This window comes from Chelmon rostratus, chromosome 7, assembly GCF_017976325.1.
Source record: "Chelmon rostratus isolate fCheRos1 chromosome 7, fCheRos1.pri, whole genome shotgun sequence".
Taxonomy (NCBI): Eukaryota; Metazoa; Chordata; class Actinopteri; order Chaetodontiformes; family Chaetodontidae; genus Chelmon; species Chelmon rostratus.
In genome coordinates, this window is record NC_055664.1 from 25279844 (window position 1) to 25298576 (window position 18733).

The following is an 18733-nucleotide window of genomic DNA, read 5'->3' on the forward strand; positions in this document are numbered from 1 at the left end:
ATAAATAAATGAGACACAGTGATTAAAAAACCTTTCACCATTGTGTACAGATCCACTTACTTTAACTGTCAGACTTGTTTAGTTCTAATAAATGTAAATTCTCTCAGATAGACTCGTGTCCTGTTTTTAAATGTGGATACTGGTTTAATTTTTCCCAGCATGCCATAAACTGTTTGCTGCTTATCCTTGTTATTGTTTCATCATGTCTCCACACTTACATGTTTTGCATGATTTTCTTCTGTTTCCGTGCGCTTAGTTTTACAGATTTAACATGTTTAGGGTCAAAACACGCTGCCACATTAAGAATTTAGTTGGTTGATTTGTGTTGTGTAAAAAAGATTAAGTTAAGAAGATTAAATCAGTAAAATCAAACGGCTTCTCAATTTACTGGCTTAATAACTTGGACTATAGCCTAAATTTGTCACTTTACAATTTAAACTTTATTAACTTGCAGCTAAAATTTTAATAGTGTTCAGCCTTTATTTACCAGGCATATTAATGTTTTATTTACAATGACAACCATACAACAGATTAAAAGTCTGATGATGGAGGCTAGGAAAAAGGGAAGAGACAAAAAATGGTTGAAAGCAATAGCATTCTGTTCGTATTTCTACTCCCCATAACCAGGATAAGGTCATTAGAGTGTCTGGGAATTTGTTTGAACGCACAGTTTCAGCCAAAACAGGTCGAAGCATCATCAGCTGCAGTCTAAATAAATGCTGCTGTCCCTGATTCCCATCAGGGAGCAGCAGTGCAGGGCTCGTTGTGTTGTTGTAGACGGAGTGATGTCTGAGGTGATTGTGTGTGTTTGGACTGAGGTGATGCCGCAGAGTTTACGTTCCATCCAAGAATAATTGATTTGCCGCGTAGATTCCTGTTTTTCATTTTCCCATGAAGATGATGGGAGGTGCTGGGACTCAGGTTGGGAAGACCTGGGTCCCTCTGGCCCTTTAAGAGTGGCTCTCTGGACAGTGTTGTGTTCCCAGGGTCTTTAATGGAGACAGAGAGGGACTGAGAAAGACCCCATTGTATATGCTCTCTTTTCAATAGGAGCTTGAGCAATGGTGCTCTCACTGCTCCCAGATAGAAGCACAGAGAGAGAAACAGGGAGGGGGGGCAGAGGGTCACTGAGGGGGTCCTGTACAAGAAAGAGGGGTGTTCTACTCCAAAAGACAAAGTTTTGGGGCTGGATGGGCCTGGAAGGAGTGAATGTTTGGGTTTTGAGGGGGATGGGCTTCGGCTCCACGGGACCCAGTATTTAAGTTTGAGTCACACCAAAATCCAGCAAACCTGACTCACCAGCACAAAGACTTAAAGATTTAGAGGTTTTTAGATGAAGCTAAAGGGGATTAACAGAGCTGAATCACATGCTTCCAGTTCCAAACCAACAAATTAAAAATATATGGACACCAGTTATTAAGTTCTCTCACAAAGGCAGATTGCAGTGCCAATATGCTAGTTAGTCTCCACTGCCTGCTGAACAAAACAACCTGTTCGTTTTGAAGGAGAGCTCTCATTGGCTGCAAGACATGGGAAACACCTTCCTACTGCTCTCCCAGCTACAGGGCCGCCCGGACATGCTAACAATGAGCTAACCTCCTCTTCGTCTTGTTCTTCTTCATCTCCTTGTCAGACTGGATGCAGCCAGACAAACTGCTCCCCCCCAACCTGTTGATACATCACACGGACTATGATGACACGTGACTGCCCAAAGTTTCTAGAGGCACTCCTGCCCCCTGCTGGTGACAAAATGTAAAACCCTCTTACTGCGCATGAGACCATACCTTGTCAGAAATTACACTGATTTACAAATAAACAGCAAATTTGGCGTCTAATGTCAAGCTTTGTTATACTAAAACTACCTGACTTGCACTCAGTATATACGATGCAGCTCTATACATATGTTTATGGGTACTTTTGACAGCCAAAATAGAAACATACATCAATCTATGGTGTACTTATATATACACTTTGACATAAAAAAAAAATCTACCTCAAAATGATACTGACATTTGTTCCTCCTGTCTATACTGGGCCCAAAGTCATCCTTTTTAAAGTAATTTCAATGTGGGACAAAATCCACAGTCCTTCCTCTGAGAGAAAATTACTTCTAAAGTTCAGATGAAGCCAATGTGAGGGCTATAATTTGTATAATGTTTTTAGCATATAACACACAAGGCTGGAATTTGGTTCTAATATGACTGTAACTTTGGAGGATACCCACTTGGCTTGTCTAACCTAGACTGCTAAAGCCTCATATTGGCTTTGGCTGAACTAAGGACTGTGAATTTTGTCCCTGATTATTTCCATCAAAATCAGTTCAGGAGGGGATTTTTTTACTGCTAGAATGGACAGGAGGTCTGACTATGGTGACCAAAAACTGTTTTGATATGGCCATGTGAGTATCGTTTTAAGTTGAACTGAAAGAATGGGAACTTTTCCTTTAAGTATTACAGGACTTCAGGTATGTTGATATATAGAGAAATAAATCCAAACTTTCTTATGCAACTAAAAACAATCTACAGAACCATCAGTATGAATATATTTCATAATATTTGTCCATATATGAAACTGCATCCCATGCAAAAAGTTATGCAGTGTGCATGCAAATTCAGCCACAAACATCACAATATTATTCAAATCATCATCCATATGTTCTCCCTCGAGAAAACACTCATTCACCAAAAAGAGGAAATGCATATTTATCTACTTATTCATTTAGCATTATGTTTTGTATTTTCAACGACGTGTATGAAGACCATCTGTGGCATAAATCTGTGGCTTCACCGTGAATCAACAGTCCAGTCTGCCAAACGGATGTCAGCATAAACTAGTGTCCGTTGAAGACATGCCAAACAATAAGAGACAGACATTCCCCAGAGCTGGTGGACAAACTCAGGGCTAAAACATTAGCATAAACTGGGCCAAACCAGAGCTAAAAGACCAGAGAATATGACTTCATATCTGAGTCCTCTTGGTTACTCTGAGGTGGGTCCAACTGGGACCAGTGCTAAGGTGACAAGACTGAACCCTGCAATGAGATCTTAAACATTCATGTTAGCCAGCAACAGTGAACACACCACCAGCAACACAGTAGAAAAGATGCCTAATGAGCCCAACCGTTACTAGACTCCTTGATTTTGAACATCTGCTTCCATTTAGAGGTGCATAGAGTTCATAAAAATCCTCATGATAGCATGTATCTGTCATATGGAAAAATTATTGTCACTGAACGGATGAGAACCTGCTTTTCCGTCAGCAATTTGCTTTTCATAACTATCTGTTTAGGATTAGCCAGTTATCACATGGAATAAACTTCCAGACTCACTCAAAACAGATACGAGCTTCAAACAAAAGTTTTGGCGTGTTGCTGGTGTCATGCAATACATTTCACATCATTTCTCTCTGACTGTTTTGGGACAGATTTGGTGGGTTATTACAGGCTTTTGTGTATATTTAGTTTCTTTCATTTGAAGATCTTTTGTGGTGTCTGTCACGCCTTCCTTTCGATTTTAGGGTGAATGCATACAATGTGCAAGTGTAACACTCCTCTTGACTCTGCAGGGGGTTAATCAAGATAAGATTAAGATTGCCTTTATTGTCATTGAGCATGGACTTGTCATTGAAATTTGCATTGCAACCCCCGTGTTAGAAAGAAAGTTAATAAGAAAGATAATATAATAAAAAATATTAATAAAAAATATACTAAGACAAGAAAAATATACCAAAAAAAACAGCTGAATATACAAAAATGTTCAACCTTTTTACCTCTGCTGACTTAATTCTGTTTGTAATCTCCTGCTGAATCCTTACTGTTCTTAATTTCCCCATGGGATAAATAAACTCTCACTCTCTTTCAGGCTGCCACGACTTACTACCCATTTATCTGGGAATATTGGATCTGTTTGATCGTGGTGTGATTGGATCTCTCCTAGATCCCCATTGTTACATAATGTCATTCTAAGTGTGATAAGCAAGCAGAGGCTGATACAGTGAGTGGTGTTTTAATCCCACTTGGATATGCGACATTGAAAAACAGTTAATATCTTGGAGGTTGTTGCTTGGAGAGGAGGGGCGCATATCCCTGGTCTGGGCAGATTAAAATCTTGGTTGGGCGTATCCACAGCACTGCAACAACAGGCTTCCAGCTGTGCAAGAATACTAATCCCTCTGTTTTAATCTGCTTGAGCGGGACGTGATCCAAACCCTCGTTCGGAAGCCATCCAAGGGCACAGAGATACACTGAGAAACAGGTTTGATGGCAGTGTAATGATAAGCTATTGTGAATCGGCCATATGTTGTGAGGTCTGCGAATAGAGGCTTAAGTCAGTGTGCTCCTGAGAGGGAAGCAGTGCAGAGAGGTGCAGCATGACACGTGATGATGGGCGCGATGGAAATCACAGGATCTTACTGGTGGGATTTATCCATTGCTATTGTTATTATTCAGGCCTCATATGATGTTCATGTGTGCATAAGTGGGCATGGCTCCAATTCCACTCACAACAGCATGGCTTTAAGGAAAGAAGGCCTAAATAGTGGGGATTATTCTCTCTCTCTCTCTCTCTCTCTCTCTCTCTCTCTCTCGCTCTCTCTTACCCTATTTTTCAGCATCAAGTGCTCTGCCTCTCATTTCAGTCCCTGCAGCTGTGATGACCACAGGCATGAGCACGGCAGGCGTTCATCGAGGCTTCCTCAGGAAATATGGTAGGCCTGCTATGATTTCTCATCCGTGTGCAGTTCTCTACCATCACGTAGTGGCCGATTGACAGACCATTTCCTTTTCTGATTGTTGCTTCATGTTTGTGCTCATTCTATGTCTCAGAACACAGGTCAGATTTTACTTCAGTGGATTCGCTTATCCCTGTTGCTGTATTGCTATAGTTGACTGCAGTTTCTACTTGACATCTGAGTTTGCAGTGCTGTTTTTCATCAGAGTTGATGTCTTTATTTGGTCCCTGTGGAGAGTTTGGATCTAAAATTGCCTTTCAAATTATGGTGAAAAACCAAAATCATTTTAAAAACTGTTTGTACAACAATGGAGAAGCCATAATTGAAATAATTATGCTTTTCGAAGAAGCTCAGGGCTTTAGTTGACAAAATGTCTTAAATTCAGACTGCATTGAATTTAAGACAGTGCAGCCTGCATTGAATGTACTGAACTAGTGATGTTTTTGCCACAATAATGCATCAATTTTTTGGTTTTTATTCATACAACAACAACAACAGCAGAGCTATTAAGGCTGTGGACTTAACAATGAATAAGAGGAATGGTGTCTCAGATCAGCACTCCAGTTCTGTAATCAGTTATATCAATCTGAGAGTCACTTTGTGTAATATAATTGTTGCCAGATGTGTTTTTACAGAACGAAGAGATGTTCATTTTCAAAGCCAAGTCTGGATTCTGGACTCAGCCAGTGTTTCATGTCTTTGTACTTATGTTACATCTGTTTTATATCTCCCTCAATTTCATTTGATAATGGCGTCATAATGGCTCAGGGGACTGAGGCAGAAGATACTGTTTACCAGCAGCAGCAGCGGCAACAGTTCAGATTTAAATTTTTGCTTTCTTAATTTCTTAACCGTGGATTAAGGCAGTAAAATACCTTAAATTAATGTTTATTAATGTCAAATTTATACAGTTAAAGCTGTTGAGTTGTTCACACATTTTCAAGTAGATGCCATGACAACATCTATACTCCCATCTATCTATCTATCTATCTATCTATCTATCTATCTATCTATCTATCTATCTATCTATCTATCTATCTATCTATCTATCTATCTATCTATCTATCTATCTTTTGCAAAATCCACCTGTTCATCTTTAATCCTCTGTGTGGAGAAATAGAGCAGGTCTTCCCCATCCATCAGCATGTACCCTCCATCTATTATCATTATTACACAATGGACGGCTGTCTGGGACACTTGAAATCTAACGCCATCATGTGTGTCCTGTCCCAGAAACTCAAAGTATGTTCCAGAAAGAGAAGGTCCTACACACTGACATGACATTTAAAGCCTGCCGATGAGAGACAAGTTGACTAACTGTGTAATTGCTTTCAGAGTTTCCCTGGACAGCTGGTTGCAAGAACAGGGAGATTTACTTCATAATTATGTACATACAATTTGCTTTGAATGCCGTTGTCTTACTGTCTGCTTTACATTTCTGTGGTTACTTTTAAATTCAAGCCGCATCCAATTGCATTTGGTTCCGTTTGCTTGTTTTTGTCATTGTGACGTGTTTATATACAGGTTTAAAAGAGCCCTTACTTGAAATATATATGATGTGGTGGTAAAGATGCCCCTCGTGAGGGGAGCGAACACTTCAGCATTTTAGTTTTTGGTCACTCAGTGTAACAATTAATGGGTCACTACAGATCTTAAGACAATGTCTTTTACATGGCAGTTGTTTTTCATGCTTAATAAGAATGAATGATGGCAACAGGCTATAACTGAAGGGGCAAAACAGCCACAAACTCTTGACTATTGCACCTGTAAAATTGGCAGTAATTTCAAAGGTGATTGCTAGATTTTAGCCGCTCTGCCAGTTGGTTTGCCACTTTGGTCGACACTGAACTATTACAACAGCTGTTGGATGATATTTGGTTCAGACATCCACAGCCCCAAGAGGATAAATCCTCTAGCGATCCCCTGGCTTTTGTTCAGGGGGTTAAAATTTTTATTCATGTCATGCTTTTTATGACCAAATACATGTAAAGCTGCCATTCCCAAAATGTATTTTGTGCAAATTAGTGAACTACGTAGTGAACATTCAGCATTAGAGCTGTAAAACATCATCTTGTCAACATTGCCTCTGTGAGCATGTCACCATCCTTGTCCTGGTTGAAAAAACGCCCTCTGTCCAGATTTTCACATGTGTTTTCATCTATTGTACAGATTACCATCTGTGACTCTTACAATAAATCAAATAAATGGACTCCACCTGCTTCATTCTGTTTCTTTTTCTGCTGCAGGAGGTTTCATGTTTAAGCAGTGGAAGGAGAGGTACCTTGTGCTGACCATGGAGGGAAGCCTGTTGGTGTGCCGCGATGCAGAGTCCCCTCCTGACCAGGTGGTAGCTCTACAAACCAGCTGCGAGTCCATTGTAGAGGGACGAGAAATCCTCGACCTGCCCAAGTTGCCTCCAGGGGGCAGGAGGGACTGCTGCTTCGCCCTCATCATGCCACAAAACAAGTTCCTGCTGCTTCTCACTGATAACCCTGATGACTGCAAGTAGGTCACCACACACACACACACACACACACACAGTGGAGTTCAAAAGTCCTTTGCCCCACTCATTATCAGTTGTAAACTCCACATGGTGACATATTGACATACAGAATGCTAGAATTTAGGTCTTGCTTGTCCCACTTGCTACCAGGCATGTTTACTGGTTTGCTTTATTTGGACAATACTGCATGTCCTCTTGTTATATAAACCTGGACCTGGTTCAAATATAATGACTTGTCAATTTATCTTTCACAGTCTGTGGCTGAATTTGATCAGGAAGGTGAGAGAGGTGAGTCAGCGGTTTTGACTCTAGTCTGGTCCTGTTGCTTCAGTCAAACCTGTTTTCATGTCTCACCTCTCATTTCTGGTGTGTGTTTATACCTTTCTAATAAAGTCTGAAAATATATGAATTTTAAAAACTTATAACTGCAAACATCCAAAGGGTGTTTTTGTCATCTCTGAGCTGTAACAACCCAGCGTTTGTCTTACTGTCTAGGGTGTCATGTCACCCCTGGCACTTCAGAGGAAGCGCAGTATCACTCCCTGCATCACCGACAGAGATCCCCTGCCTGACTCCTCCAGCGATAAAGACCCTGGGTCACCCAGGGTTGGTGAGGGCACTCCTCCTTTGTCTCGAGTCACTGAACGGGGAGGATCCTTCAGGGACAGAGGCCAGAACCAAGGTCCACTATCATGTCATCTGTAGATACCTCACTGCTCACTAGTTATTAGGGCGTATAGTGTTGCGGCTGAGAGAGCTCAATGCACAGCAATTTAAGAAAAAACTAAAGCAAATAAAGAAAACATCACTTCAACAGCACCAAGGATGCATTTAGAAAAAGTGAATAAAACACAAGCAAATTAACAAACATGTTGATGAATTTGATGACACATTTGTGGCATGAAGAAACACAGAAGTGTATTAACCAGAAAAAGGCGACTGCTGAAAAGTGTGTTTCTCAGTTACTGCAACTTGTGTTTTATTTGTTTGCTTTTTTTTCTAAATGCGGTGCATGTATTGCCAAAGTGATGGCCATGTTTTCGTCATTGATGTTTTCTGATGTAAGGCTAAAGTGTCAGTCAATGTTATTATCAAAAATATGCTGACTAGAGCTTCATACAAATGAACACCAGTGCTACAGGAAACTGGCTCATCAGTTTTTTTATGAACTGCCAAGCACATCTGATATTGATCAGATATTGGTGTTTATACAGTGTCCAGTCCCATCTCATAAACTGATAGTTTGGTGCTACTTTATCCCCCGCAAAGAAGAATCCTGGATAACTACACAATAGAAATTAAACTGATAATTTGACAACTTGACAACTTTTCCCTAATTTGGTGTATTTAATGAAAACAGACATCCAATTAATTATACATTATTGCGTATTAAATAAAGTATCTATCTATCTATCTATTGTTGATATTATTTTTCAAATTTCTTCTGCAGCCAGTGGACCACGACGACCTCTGCGTAGTGTTTCTGTGGCCCCTCCTCATCGTGTATCAGATTGTCTTCGCCATGGCAACAGCAGCGATGCCCGGGCAGTCAGGGCAGTGTGCCTGCTGATGGGAGGGGCAGCAGCCTCCTCTGCTCTGGGCTACCTCAACTCCTGCTCCCCTTCCTCTCCCCTCGCTGGCAGAGGCCCTGAGATGGCCCATGGGACAGGGGGCTTCTCCGAGCTTCCCACAGGAGGCTCCTTCCACGCCTGCAGCCAGGACGTCGACTCCCCACACTTCAACAGCTTCGACTTTGAAGGAGACTCTGACTTTGATGCGTTTGACTGCGGAGGATTTGCTTTTTAGGTTTGACTAGAAAGGGATAGAAACTGTTTGAAAGGTCGTTTTTTCTAATAAAAATCCCTCTCTTGGCTTTCCTTTATAACATAAGGACATTGCCTGCATGAATCACTCGTTGGGTTATCTATATGTCTAATTTATAAATTAATGAAGGTGTTCTTCCTGGCTTTATGCCTGTGCTCCTCAGGTAAATCATTCATGATCTTGACTCAACAGTGTCTGTCTGTGTTGTCAGCCTTTCCATGCCACACAGACACACATGAGGACATTTTAGCCTCAAAACTTTAACAGTTGTGTTCTCCACTTTGTGTCACCACTATGTTCACTTTATATTTTTTTAAGAAATTTGACCTCTGTGAATATTTTCTTATCATCCATGGTCTCTCTATTTCATTGCCACTTTGCTCGATTTTTTTTTTTTGCCATACTTTATACCACCCACCATTTACCAGTGTTTTACAAGAATGCAGTCTAAAGGTGAACTCTAAATAAATCGTGCTGTCACCATGACTGTGTGTTTTTCTCTCTGGATCCATCTGCTGTTTGCTGGCTGGTGTGGAGCATCAGTGCAGACAGCAGGCCAAGTTTGGAGAGGAGGGATGATGGAACAGATTTGCACAAGAGGGGAATATCCAGAGCCTGAATGGCCCTGGGTGCTTATCTGAGATTTTGTTGCACAGCAAAAATAATCTCCTGGATTTACAGCTCATGTGCTGGATGTGGACTTGTGTATGTATGTGCGCTAGAATGGGCAGTATGTGCTGAGATCAACATCCAGCATCTGCTCTCAAACTGCTGTGTGAAAGGAAAGCCTGATGTAGCAGCTGCACACACCTTCTCGCTGTCTTTCTTTGTCACATAGCAGAAGGGCTCCACTGACACAGTGATCATGATGCCAGATCGTTATTTTTCACACAGATGACAATTAAACATTGACATCCTGGAGATCCTGGATTTCTCCTCCAAATGTGAATCTTTCTGCTTAGGTGCTCAGCAATTTTTGATCATCCTTTCAAATTATTTTTTACCATAAACATCAGTTGTGTTTCTCATCAGCAAATGTTACACAAAACCTAAAAGCCTTGTCGCTCAATATTGGCATGCTGCCAACTACTCTGGTACTGTGCCCCTAAAAGTTGTGTTAGTTTGTAATTCAGTTACATGAGACACAGAGAATATACAGTACTAAAGCATAGCATCAGCTAAAATGGCGACTGTGTCTTTAAAGTTTGAGAGTTCAAATTTAGTATTGCAGCTGAAATAACAACAATTAATATTCACACCGGAATTAACCCTTTGCAAAATGCTGTGCTCCGTCCAACTTCCGTTCATGTGTAAAAACGAAAAATACTCTAAAAACAAAGCTAGACACTGGCAAAAAGTAATGAAAGAGATGAACAAAAGAGACAACAAGAAAGTGAAGAGAGTTTTAAGAGATTTCCTGCCAGTGACAGTGATGTCGGCGGGGCTAATCTTTGCTTAGCTGTGGCTGTTCAGTGGGAAAAACCAGAGAGAGGACCCACTCAGCGTCCAGGTTTGCAGTCAAAATCTGAAAAGGGAGTCTGAAAGGTTTGTTGGATTGCTCAGTGCGTTTATCCCTTTCTCCTCGGCCATGCTCTCTAATCCTTATCTCCCTCTGATGGCAGTGCGTGCAAAATAAACATAGAAGATGTTACATAACCGTTTGACATGCTCAGGCTCCACTCACAGACTTGATTTACTAATATCCAACACAAACAAGGCCTATGTGATAGTAAATCATGCTTTTGCTGGAGTGTAACATCTATGGTAAATTGACTGAATAATGATTAAGTTTATCAATTTATAGGCTTAAAATAGTCTAATATTACAGTATATAATAATAACAATAACGATTGCTACTCTGTCTGATGAGACGGACAGGAGCCACCGTGATCCAAAGCAATAATCGGGTGAAGGTGTACCAAGAGTCACATGGCTCATCTGTTGCTTAGTGCAGTGTTCCTGCCAACTCCAACAAATACAAGCACAAATGATTATATAAGCTCCTATCAAAAAGCTTTAATAATAGTAATAACTGAGAGCACATGTCTCTTTGTTATTTCATCATGAATTAGATTTTGAATTGCATGTTAACTTTTGTACTAAAATGAGCAGATTGGCATTGTGATGTTTATCACCGTTACAAATCACGGATTTTTCTAGTTCAGTGAAATCTATGGTCCTGTGACAACACGTAACCTTGGCTGGAAGCGAAAGGTAACAAAAGGCACCACCTCAAATATGTTGTCCGTGTCAAGGGATCAGCATCTTTTCTGTGGTTTCATGCCTGCATGTCTCTGGATTTCCATGGCTTATCTTGCATGCTTCCAGTTGGTCAACAAGCACACACTCCCTTCTGTCAGGTTTGGGCATCAGTAATGGGAAGCGTTAGTGTCAGCTGCGATGTTTCACATTGACAACCCCGAGAGACTTTGGGATGGAAGCAAGGGGATGGAAGAGTGGATCCAAGAGGAGTGCAAACACGAGAGCCTGCATAGATACGTTCAAAGTTGTGTTTTTATCTGTTGTTGTGAGAGCACATATTTCACCCAAGACTGACGTGAAAGAGGATTATAACCTCTCAAGTGAAGTTTACTTTGTACAGCCATTAATCACAGCTTCAGTCATGAATGGGTTCTCACTTCTACATTTCAGTACAGTAAATGAAATATGACCAAAGTAGAAGCAATCCAACAATGTGAGAAGTGAGAGACACTGAGAACAAAGACAAAACTGTATTAATCATAAACACCTCACACAAAAAAACTGATGATACATGAAATAAGTGGTCAACAACTTAAATGAGAACATTGAAGCCGTGTAGAAGTATTTATGTCTTGCATCAGCTGCATCCTTTCATTCTTATCTCTGAATATGTTACACAACCTGCTAAAACACTGAAGCTGAATTCACAGCTTTCAAACAGAAAGAAGAAGAAAGATACCAAAGTGTGCATTTTAACTACATTCTAATTTTTACAAATAGCATGTGTGATAAATTGTCTCACTGGAGGTGATCAACTCATCACTCTGAATTCAATAATACTTTTATTGAATGCTTTTACGTTCTGTATTGATCAATTACAGGTCGATGATTGAATGAAGGGTCTGCACCTGTTGTTTCTCCTCCAGCGAAGCCATTTGGCCCCATGTTTTGTTGAGATGCACCATGTCCTCTGTGATCTGCTGTCTGGTGTTTAGCCAGTGCTTCAGTTATAATGACAAGCTGTTCCTGTGCCTCCTCAACATAACAGCCGAGAGTTTCAGTCTCCCCCTGGGTCAGGTAAGTAGAGGGGGGAGCCTGAAAGTCAGAGGCTGATGGTCCACCAAATACAGATCCATGTTTTTCAGTATGATTTTCATATGGTGTCCTTACATGAACAGAACATTGCACAATATCATATTCATGACAGAAAAAATGCACTATTAACTCAATATAAAATCCTGTTTCAATAAGACACTGGGATTCTTCCCTTGTTGTACTGTGAAAGAGGAAAACCAATGGGCAACTCTCTAGGCTTTCACCCCCAGAAACACCAGAATGGCAACTGCATTGCTGCCATTAGCTGCAGGAAAAACAGTCCTCAGTTAGCCGATAAATCAGCACTTAAAGTCAACGACATAGTCCCTCCAGCGTGTCCTGGGTCTTCCCCGGGGCCTCTTCGCGGTGGGGCATGCCCGGAACACCCTCCCAGGAAGGTGTCCAAGAGGCATCCGAAAAAGATGCCCAAGCCACCTCAGCTGACTCCTCTCGATGTGAAGGAGCAGCGGCTCTACTCTGAGCTGCTCCCGAGTGACAGAGCTCCTCATCCTATCTCTAAGGGAGCACCCCACCACCCTGCGGAGGAAACTCATTTCAGCCGCTTGTATCCGAGATCTCGTTCTTTCGGTCATGACCCAAAGTTCATGACCATAGGTGCGGGTAGGAACGTAGATTGACTGGTAATTCGAGAGCTTTGCCTTTCGGCTCAGCTCCTTCTTCACTACGACGGACCGGTACAACGACCGCATAACTGCTGCCGCCGCACCAATCCTCGTGGCATTCTGTGGGAGGTGCTTCGGGAGTATGGAGTCCAGGGCCCTTTACTACAGGAGGTTGGTTCGCATTGCCGACAGTACGTCAGACTTGTTCCCAGTGCATGTTGGACTCCGGCAGGGCTGCCCTTTGTCACCGGTTCTGTTCATTATCTTTATGGACAGTCTGGTTTGGGGACCACAGGATCTCATCTCTGCTTTTTGCAGATGATGTTGTCCTGTTGGCTTCTTCGAACCAGGACCTCCAGCATGTGTTGGGGCAATTTGCAGCCGAGCGCAAAGCGACTGGGATGAGAATCAGCACCTCCAAATCCGAGGCCATGGTTCTCGACCGGAAAAGGGTGGCTTGCCCCCTCTGGATTGGAGGAGAGCTCCTCCCTCAAGTGGAGGAGTTCAAGTATCTCTGGGTCTTGTTCAAGTATCTTGGGGTCTTGTTCAAGTATGTGTTTTACCTGATTTTGTTTGTGCGGTTTGTCCATGACTGATGGCAGCCAGTCATATTGTGCTTTGGTTTTGTTTGTGGTTGTGTCACTTAACAGGGAAGAGAGCATGTTTTGGCGAGTCTCTGGCTCGTGTGGAGCTTTTTCTCCTCCTAATTTCACTGCTGTGGCTTTTTGAAGCTCATTTCAGAGTCCAACAGCTTTTCCAATGTGCCCCCGGAGATACCAGATCATGGCCACACCACAATGAAAAGAGGAGCTACTATGAACATTTCTTGCAACATCACTACAATAACAGTACTTTTGTACATATTCTGTAATTCTACAGGGAATTTAATTGCAAGAAGAGCTTCCAAACAAGGACATTTACCTATAAAGGAGTGCAAGAATAACCTAAGACTGTGTTTTATATGACATAATTATTTTAAACAATGAAGTGTTTATAATTTTCCAAAATTAAAACAATAATTTAAAATTAAGCCATGAAAAATGAAACATTTCCTGAAAGAGAAAATGTTATTCTTAAACTGTCCTCCTGTAAATCATTAATTCCAAATCTGGATCTAGTCTATTTGTTGACATAATGATTTATGAGTGTCACAGTTGAAAAGAGTCACGTTGCGTTGTCCAGTAACGCAGCATTTTGTGACAACTCCTTCTTTCTTCAATGTGAAACTAAGTTATTTTGATAGAACATTTTAGTTTATGAGAGTCCAGCAGCCTTGGAAGAAAACACGGGAAACCTGAGCCATCTGTCGGCTACCTGTTGCATGTGTACTTCTCGTGCCGTCCGCACTGATTTGCGTCTGGTTGCGCAAACCTCGGAGTAAACAAGGACAATCAGGCAAAAGGTTGACCCCCGCCTCCGCCCCCACGCCCAGAAGTCAGGAGCTCTCTCTGAACACTTTTAGCCAGCTGCACAGGGCACAGCTGGACCTTCTCCTCCGGGGAGCGTCATGGAGATCTCCGTCGCGCTGATTTTTGCGGGGCTGCTCGTTGTTCTGCTGGGGCTGTTTGACCTGAAGAGCCGCAGACAGCTGCGTTTACCTCCAGGACCGTCTGGTCTGCCTATCATAGGAAACCTGCTGCAGATGGACAAAAAAGCTCCGTTTAAAACTCTGCTAAAGGTGAAAATGAGAGTGCCGTGGCGTTGTTTTACCAGCCTGTGTTAATATGTATCCATTATTTACACCTACCTGCCGGCAAATAATCACATTTAGTGTTGTTGTCCGTTTTGGCTTCAGTGTGTTTGTTTTTGCCACTGAATGTAAGTGCGTCGGGACTTGTATGTCAAGTCTACTTTTGCTGATTTTATTGTCACTTTCAGTTTCAGTTATAGATGCAGTTTTGTGTTTGTGACCTGTGCATGGTTATGTTTCTGTTGAGTCCAGGGTGTTTGTGCGGCGCAATGTGTATGTCCACTTTGTTCGTTCCTCGCATGCCTGAGTCCAAGGCATGTGCCCTGTTCTGTTTAACCCGCAGCTGAGTAAAAGCTATGGCCCAGTGCTGACCGTGTACCTGGGCCGTCAGCGCGTTGTGGTTCTGGTGGGGTATGATGCAGTAAAGGAGGCGCTGGTGGACCAAGCAGATGACTTCTCTGGCAGAGGTCCTGTTCCCTTCCTGATCAGAGCCACCAAGGGCTATGGTAAGATGGGAATTTTATAATATGTGCAACATATTAACATGTTTGAGTACAACAGTCCTTAACAATAAGCTGCAAATCACTGTGTGGCCGATCTCTTCTGTATGTAAAGGTCTGTATTCTGTAGCATCTGTAACTACACCCAGGGATGATGTTGTTTTCTGCATGTCAGTGCAGTGGCTGTTAGTGAAATATTCACAAATGCGTTTTTGGAAAACTTCCAAAAACTCCATTTGTTCTTATTTTTTTATTTTTATGGTGTTACCTTGACTGGTTTTTGTCCCATAGTTTTTCTTTTTGTTTGTTTTGCTTTAAGTCACTTTTCAACTTGTTGTTTTATTGCACCACAACAGCTATAATTCCTGGCAGCGACACTGTTTCTGTGGAGGGATGGGCTTCTTTTAACTACGATTACTACATCTTCAAAGGTTTGGCCGTCAGTAATGGAGAACGCTGGAAGCAGCTGAGACGTTTCACCCTGACAACACTGAGAGACTTTGGGATGGGACGCAAGGGGATGGAAGCGTGGATCCTGGAAGAGAGCAAACATCTGGTGGACCGCATCAGTCATACCAATGGTATATGCGTATGTCGGACAGAGACTGTGCTCACCTGCCATATTTGCTCTGTCTGTGCAATTTGCCATCAGATATATACAGGGACTTAAAGATCACTGTTGTTCCAACTAACCAATGTTTATGGTCTTTAAGATTGTTTAAATAAACTGTAAGTAAGGCACATGAGATTTTTATTTAAATAACTGTAAATGGGGGACAAAATAATCAAAAGTAATGCTGACCTTTTTCAGCAGTCAAACTGAAGGTTTAATGAGCATTTCCTCCTTTTTTTCTAGCCACACCTTTTGATCCCACCTACTTCTTGAGCTGCTCTGTGTCCAATGTGATCTGTTGCTTGGTGTTCGGTCAACGCTTCAGCTACGACGATGACCACTTCCTTTCCCTTCTGCAGATAATCTCAGACACCATCAAATTTGGCAGCAGTCCCTGGGGTCAGGTAAGAGGAGGGGTGGGGGTTAGTGGTGAGGAGGACCACTGCTCTGCTGGAAGATTAAGCATTTTTAAGCAAGGTCCTCAAAGCTGACAGCTTTGTAGTCTAGTCACTACACACGGTTTTTGTGAGGGTAGTGATAAAGTATTATGAATGCATATAATATATATAACTCACTATGAATGCTGGTACTACCGCCTCAGCTAACAACTTGTTATGGGACACATTACTCACATGAATCCTTCCCACAGCTGTATAACATCTTCCCTCGGCTGATGGAATGGCTGCCGGGTCAACAGCACAAAGTGTTTGCCAGAATTCAAGTGGTCAGAGAGTTTATAATGAAAAGGATTCAGGAACACAAGGACACTCTGGACCCCAGCTCACCCAGAGATTACATCGACTGCTTCCTCATGAGGCTCAGTCAGGTATGACGAACTCACTTCATTAACCAGAACCACCCTCAGTGAACTAAGTTTGTTTCATTAGAGCATGTTAAGCATGCTTGCTCATTACACGTAATTGCACATACTCCCCATAATACCTGATAGCTCTGCAAATACTGAGTTCAGTTCAGATCATTGGTGCACTGATGATCCCCCTCAGGTTCATCTGAACAACTTGAATTCTGATACTACAAGTTGTATTGTCACATCAGTAAAAATGGTTCTTGTTTTATTTCTTTAGGAAAAGCATTTACCCACAACTGAGTTTGAGTATGACAACTTGGTGTCAACAGTGTTGAATCTGTACCTGGCAGGAACGGAAACCACCAGCTCAACTATCAGATTCGCACTAAATGTACTGATCAAATACCCCAAAATACAGGGTAGGTCACAGTGTGTGCTGCGTCTAGAAACTGCAGACAGATTCAACATACCTTCGTTTCAACAAAATTTTAAAATATGTTTTAAAATATACATATATATTTTAGGGTGCTGTAAGACTTGACCTTGCGTCTTGTCATTGGTTCCATGTGATGCTAGTGGAACTGAGCATTTTGAACTTCCTCTGCTGTTACATTCATTCTACTTTACTCATGTTGAGCATGTTGAAAACATTTTTTTGTTGACTTACTAATTTATGAGCTGTTTCAGCACTAAATAGCTTTGTTTTCCTTTTTCTGAAGAGAAAATGCAGCAGGAGATTGACAGTGTGATTGGACAGGAGCGCGGTCCTTGTATGGAGGATAGGAAGTCCCTCTCCTTTACAGATGCAGTCTTCCATGAAATTCAGCGTCTTATGGATATTGTCCCCATGAGCGTCCCTCACTACGCACTCCAGGACATCTCTTTCAGGGGTTACACAATTCCCAAGGTATTCCAGCCTCATCACATGAAGTGTTGATGCAGAATATTTCCAGATGATAGAAAATGTTCCACCTGATGCAATGTCTCGTCTCAAAAGGATACAGCGATTATTCCATTGTTGCACTCTGTGCTGAAAGAGGAAAAACTGTGGGCGACCCCTTGGTCCTTCAACCCCCAGCACTTCTTGGATGAGAATGGCAACTTTAAGAAAAATCCTGCATTCCTGCCTTTTTCTGCAGGTAAATTATTAAGTAAATTTCCTTCATTGTCTGAATCAATGATTGGCTAAATCACTGGACCTGCTTGCTAAACAGATTTGAGTGTAGACAGTTGAGCTCTTTTCTTAACAATGATGTGTTTCAGAGGCCAGATATAAACCCAATCCCTGCAGTGATTTTTCTTTATCTCATATATTCTCATTCTCACTGCCTGATTGTTGCAGGAAAGAGATCCTGTGTCGGAGAGTCCCTTGCTCGCATGGAGATTTTCCTCTTTGGGGTGTCACTTCTTAAGCATTTCACTTTTTCATGCCCTGGAGGACCTGACAGTGTAGATATCAGCCCTGAGTTCAGCAGCTTTGCCAATGTGCCTCGCAGGTACAAGATCATCGCAACTCCCCGGCAGTAATGACATTTTATCAAACAGTCGTGTGTGTTTTCAACCTTTCCTCTGACCTTCAAACTCCTAAAACTGCATCATTTGATACTAAAGGACCTAATTTCGTGTGTATATCAAACACATCGACTTTAAACTTCTTTTTGTTGTGCCTATAACGCTGAGGTTTGCCATAATGTCACTGAAATGGACTCCACTGACCATGTCTTCTTAGAGACCACAGGGCTCAGGCACAGGTTTCATTTAGTGGTGAAGGGAATCTACAAGTATTACCATGTACCCAACTGGCTTTCTGAAATATTTTTGTCACATGTGAATGCTCAGAACATTCCTCTTTAGACTGAACTCGCACAGTCACATCAACATTTGCATTTAAAAGAAATGGTGCCAAAGGAAAACCTAAGTGGAATTTTTAAAATGTTTTTTTAATGTGAATTTCCTGGACTCTTGTTGAGATAATAACTGAAGTGTGATATTAAATACAATACCTTGTGGAAACAAATTTAATATTTCTGTCTGGTCTGTAAGTACTTCATTTCAACTGTATTAATGTAATTTATTTTACTGATAAAAAAAAAAAGAAATACTGAATGGTTTGGTCAAATTCCATCAGTCACCTTGAGACCAGCTAT

The 18733-nt window shown here is 41.7% G+C and overlaps 2 protein-coding genes across 2 annotated transcripts; both read left to right on the plus strand.

The window, feature by feature from the left end:
• Positions 1 to 4649: 4649 nt before the first annotated feature.
• Positions 4650 to 9037, plus strand: LOC121608663. Its single transcript, XM_041939937.1, has 5 exons — positions 4650 to 4704; positions 6975 to 7233; positions 7486 to 7519; positions 7727 to 7913; positions 8682 to 9037. The coding sequence occupies exons 1-5, from the start codon at positions 4650 to 4652 to the stop codon at positions 9035 to 9037; spliced, it is 891 nt and encodes a 296-aa protein (XP_041795871.1).
• Positions 9038 to 14329: 5292 nt separating this feature from the next.
• LOC121608761 (cytochrome P450 2F3-like) lies at positions 14330 to 18603 on the plus strand. Its single transcript, XM_041940101.1, has 9 exons — positions 14330 to 14653; positions 15009 to 15171; positions 15597 to 15746; positions 16022 to 16182; positions 16428 to 16604; positions 16864 to 17005; positions 17306 to 17493; positions 17584 to 17725; positions 17929 to 18603. Exons 1-9 carry the CDS (start codon positions 14483 to 14485, stop codon positions 18111 to 18113), a joined length of 1479 nt encoding a protein of 492 aa, XP_041796035.1. The 5' UTR covers positions 14330 to 14482; the 3' UTR covers positions 18114 to 18603.
• The last annotated feature ends 130 nt before the right edge of the window (positions 18604 to 18733 follow it).